General features: G+C 54.3%; 1 protein-coding gene across 2 annotated transcripts; it reads left to right on the forward strand.

Moving 5' to 3' along the window:
- LOC122377589 lies at positions 1 to 4228 on the forward strand. Of its 2 annotated transcripts, none has more exons than XM_043357798.1 (5): positions 1 to 406; positions 742 to 1020; positions 2365 to 2541; positions 3054 to 3127; positions 3643 to 4228. In XM_043357798.1, the coding sequence occupies exons 2-5, from the start codon at positions 798 to 800 to the stop codon at positions 3847 to 3849; spliced, it is 681 nt and encodes a 226-aa protein (XP_043213733.1). In that variant the 5' UTR covers positions 1 to 406; positions 742 to 797; the 3' UTR covers positions 3850 to 4228. The 2 variants fall into 2 exon arrangements, with proteins under 2 accessions (XP_043213733.1, XP_043213734.1); XM_043357799.1 differs by lacking the exon at positions 1 to 406 and adding an exon at positions 468 to 505.
- The last annotated feature ends 339 nt before the right edge of the window (positions 4229 to 4567 follow it).

Raw genomic sequence — 4567 nt, forward strand, 5'->3', positions numbered from 1 at the left:
CAATACTGTAATCACCCTAGAATTGAGGTACTCCTTTTTCAATCGAAAGTAAAAGGCGTAGATCGATTTGCAGTACGCAATTTAAATAGGAATTTGTAATATCATGATTGGTGGTCTCAGCCCTCAGGTAATTTGAGTGGCCTTAGGTCAGCTCCACATTGTTGCCATTGCAGCTCAGTAACGAAGGCCGATGGAAACAAGCACGGTGACTATAAAAAACAAGTACTGCTATCCGATCCATCGTAAGCGATTTCATGACCCTCATCGAGAATCTTATTTTAGCATTATCCCTATGCCCTATGTAATAGTCATGGATATGATATCCTTTGGGTTTGGTTGCCTGAAATAAGCTGTAAGAGCCCTACCAATAAATTTCGAAAAGCGACCCCTTACGCTACGCCCTCAGGTGAGTTGACCGTGAGGTGAGTCTCAACCTCGTTACCTCGTCACCAAGGTGACGAGACCTTGGTCGGAGACCTACAGAGGTCACAGGCAGAAGGAATAGGTAGACATCTATAGAGGTAGACATCAGCGCCATTGATCGGTGACACGTGCTACTTAGCGTCGTAACTGATAGGTTTCTATTGATATTTAGGTATTCGTTGTGCTACTTGTTCATTTACTCTTGGCCAGTAGAAGAATGGAAGCCGGAGCCCGGAAGGCACACCTTGGGATACACCGGGTGTATGTTTAGGTCCTAAACATTTATAAATGAGTCAGGCCAGTTTTTAAACGTTGCAGATCATCGGTGCCCGCCGCCCAGACGCAGACGGGCCGGACCGAGCGGTCGCCGACCGATGCTCGCCACGGCTCCGGTTCGCCTCGGTCCAGCGCGGGCGGTGTGGGCGAGGCGGGGCGCTCTCTCACCTGTCGGGCCGGTGCCGGTGGGCTGCCCGGGCGTCCCGCGTCAGTGTGCCGGCGGCCCGCGAGGCGTGATGACTCCGCTCCGGTCGGCGTCGCTGCTGCTGCTGATCACTGCAGTCTGGCTGGGCCCGGCCCGAGCCGACCTCGCCGGCACAGGTCAGTGGAGAGGGACTCCGGATAGTGGACATTTGACAAATGAGCACTCGTGTTTGTTTATTCGTTCCTAAAGCCGCTTTGCTGGCGCTCTAAATAATGCTCCAGTAATGTCGGTACATGTATACGTGTAGACTGTAGGTATATACTACCTATCGCATTTCCCTCAGTTGCACCATTCGAAGGCTGTGCCATTGTGCCGAGAAGAGCGATGGTAGGTAGCAATCGCTTGTCCCTAGTCTGACCACTATGTAAAGAGGCCTGCTCATTCCTGGGGGCCTCCAGCACGTGTTGCTCCTCTCCGCCCCAGGTATCCGTGACGTGAGATCCGGGCCGCGGCGGCTCTGCCGTCCGCATCCGTATCCGTAGGTGACCTCGGACTTTCCAGAGACGGGGCCGTCGAGCGGCGACCGGCGAGGCGGCCGACCGCACGCGGTTTCCCAGCAATCAGAGCAAACGGCTACACCGCACCTGCTGTTAAGTGACGTGTTGCAACTCCAGTTGGAAAGGGAGCAATTTCTTGGAATGTCGCTTTTGACCGGGTACTTCATACCGCAGAGCTGGGTTCGCGATGTACCATCAACACTTTCGTTTTGCTTTTTACTTCCGCTATCAAAGCATGAGTCATGATCTTTTGGTTCAATTCTCATGTTTTCTTATGGGGCGTCATACCCATGTGAGGTCTGGTGACGGTAGCGAGACTTATAGCATCATGAATACCAACCGGGCGACTATCGAATGAGGAACACCTCATGGGTCTTGTTTGGCTGTTTGCTCTTCATGACCTTGTGCTTCTGCCCACACGTCTTCGTGGAAGCCAACGAGCGGCTGAGGGCCACAGTCTCGCGGGGCCCACCTTTTTCCCCACCGTGGGCGAGCGACAAGCACCGCCATTTTGGGGTGACGCATCACAATGACGCCGTCTCGCCGAGACAATTATAAACCTACACACCGCCTCCCCGCGGCGGCGACACTCCCACACCGCTTCCTCCAGTCAGCGCCGCCGTCCGAGACCCGTGTCTCTCGTGAGCGCCGGCTCGTCTTAGCGTAACGTTTCCGTGCGAGTGCTCAGGTCGGCTAGACTGCGCTGCGCCGCTCTGCTGAATTACAGTCGGGAGGAGGATAGCTGTGTGACACATATTGCTCTTCAAAGTCATTCTGCTCTTCTCGAGCCCGCCTGAATGATGCATCAAGCGTAATAAAACCGGGGGAATAAAGTTAAAACGGTACTGATCCACACGGCTATCGTAGTTATAACTGGAACCGGCACGCTTTAGTGTCATCAGTATTACTATATAAGTTACTAGCCAGTAGCCACCATTCTCAGTGCGGCTGTCTATGTTTCAGGCGGTCTGGGTCCGGACCGCTACTGCCTCTCCTGTCTGTGTACGGCCGCCACCGGCTGTGACGTCAGCACGGGCTGCCTGCCGGACGGCGGCGGCGATATCTGCGGCCCGTTCTACATGTCCGAGCCGTACTGGCGGGACGCCCACCCGCGGCTCTCCGCGCCCTTCTCCGGTCACGGTGAGCGGCGAACAGCCAGCGGCACTAGCTCAACTGATGCTAACGGCCCTGTAACACCTTACACCGTCCCCGGCTCGCCAATCGTTCCGATATGCCACTATCGATATTTTATCACGTCAGGTGTCGTGTTTTATCACGATTCAACCTGTTCATCAATATAAAAGTTAACTCCACTTCTTGATCCGGTTGCTCATGAGGCAGGCGCCGCTGATCGGACAATCAGGGGCGTAGCCAGGATTTCCTCCAGTAGGGGGCCAAACTTACAGGGGCCGAAGGTAAACCCCCTCAAAATCCAAAAAGTCATCGGATTTCATCCACTATTTTTTGGAGGGGGCCAAAATAATGTGCCCCTTACCGTACTTATGACACCGCGATGGGGGCCCTTTTGGGCTCCAGGGGGGGGCATGGCCCCTATGCCCCCCCTTGGCTACGCCCCTGCGGACAATATCGTAATGTTCCAGCGCCGGCGCCCTGTGCACAGTCATCTCAGTTGACCAGCGCTCTGCCCCCAGGGTTTCGCCAATGTGCCTCGGACGTCGAGTGTGCCGGCGAGGCGGTCTCTTCATACATGCAGCGCTTCAGTCGGGTACGTGCGGCTGGAAACACAGTCTGAAACACTCGAATGCAGTTGGAGTAATTAGAAGGAGCAATGCATGCGAGCGTAGTGAGGTCCAACTGCGCAAACCAGAGCAGTGCAGGTGGGCACGCGTTCCGGATATTAGTCGAGGCATCAAGTATCACATATCACACCTGGTGTTACACGAGACCTTCGGGAGTCGTATTACAGCGTGGCGGCGGCCAATGCCACCCACGCCGAGACGGTCATATGTGGCAGTCACGTGGTTCTCAACGTGAACATTGCGATTCGGGACCACTTGCCAACGAAGGACGGGTCCAGCGGTAACGTAGTCGGTGATAGGTATTTCGTCATTGACGAGAATGGGGACCAAGGGGGACCAGGACCTCTACATGGGGCGCCGTCCTTGTCGCTGGTAGGGGTGACACTTATTTAATGCAACAGACACTAGCTAATGCATCCACTTTCGGAATGGAATGTGCACCCTCTGGTAAAATGTGAACGCCCTGGTGTTTTACCCGCAGGACTGTGACGGAGACGGTCGGGTGACCTGTAAGGACTTTGGTCTGATGCACTTCATGGGCTACGCGGCATGCGGCCGCCCCAGTCAGGTGTCTGCCGGCCTTCAGAGCACCTTCTACAAGGAGTTTATCGGCTGCGCCACGCGGCTGGCCGGACTACTGGAGAAGGAACAGTACCGCCCACCACCCGGCCACGCCCCCATGGTGTGACCACGCCCACTTGCCGGCCACGTTCCCATGGTGTGACCACACGTGGTCCGACCACACGCCCCGCTACCGCTGGGCCTGTGCAGCTGCCGGAGGGAGCCGGCCGCCTTCGACCTGGTCAGGTCAGTCGAGTCAATGAAACAGCCGCGTCTGGAGGCGCCTAAGTGAGCCTTTGCCGAGACCGCCGAGTTCTGGATCCTAAGTGAGCAGGGAGAGGGCAGACCATTCCGCGCTGTGTATTGGGCTGTTCGCGTTTTTAAAACGCATTTTTCACAGACTATTTTTCTTATAACTTGTATGCCTACATGTTTGTACAAAAAAGATGAGATATCAGATACGAATGCGACTTAAAATATAATCCTGACGGATGTAAGAACAGTCACGCTGATTTTTAATGGATGATGTCTATCGCACAAAGCATTTTGATGAACTATACTTGAATATTGTGAGAGCATACTATTCAGAATAAACTGCATTTTGGACTTGATGTTAAGTTGATAAGTGCATTCCCGATTCAGATAAGAAATCGGTAACGGCAAAATCAGCGACTAAGGAAGCGGAGAAAACAACTCGGCGTAAAAAGTATACCTAGATAACGGACTGCCCAGTTAAACAGCGTCAGAAAAATGGCGAGCATAAATGCGTCACGTCGCGAGTTGAAGATTCCCACGACCCACGAACAAGCAATCAGGGCCGGCCGAGCCCATCCCTACACAGCGGC

Source organism: Amphibalanus amphitrite, unplaced genomic scaffold, assembly GCF_019059575.1.
Source record: "Amphibalanus amphitrite isolate SeventyFive unplaced genomic scaffold, NRLGWU_Aamphi_draft 000047F_arrow, whole genome shotgun sequence".
Taxonomy (NCBI): Eukaryota; Metazoa; Arthropoda; class Thecostraca; order Balanomorpha; family Balanidae; genus Amphibalanus; species Amphibalanus amphitrite.

Bases quoted from the DNA above. Each gene is read 5' to 3' on its own strand.
- LOC122377589 (XM_043357798.1), top strand. From the start codon at position 798: ATGCTCGCCACGGCTCCGGTTCGCCTCGGTCCAGCGCGGGCGGTGTGG. The intron at 1,021-2,364 runs GTCAGTGGAGAG...TCTATGTTTCAG, and splicing joins AGCCGACCTCGCCGGCACAG to GCGGTCTGGGTCCGGACCGC. The intron at 2,542-3,053 runs GTGAGCGGCGAA...CTCTGCCCCCAG, and splicing joins CGCGCCCTTCTCCGGTCACG to GGTTTCGCCAATGTGCCTCG.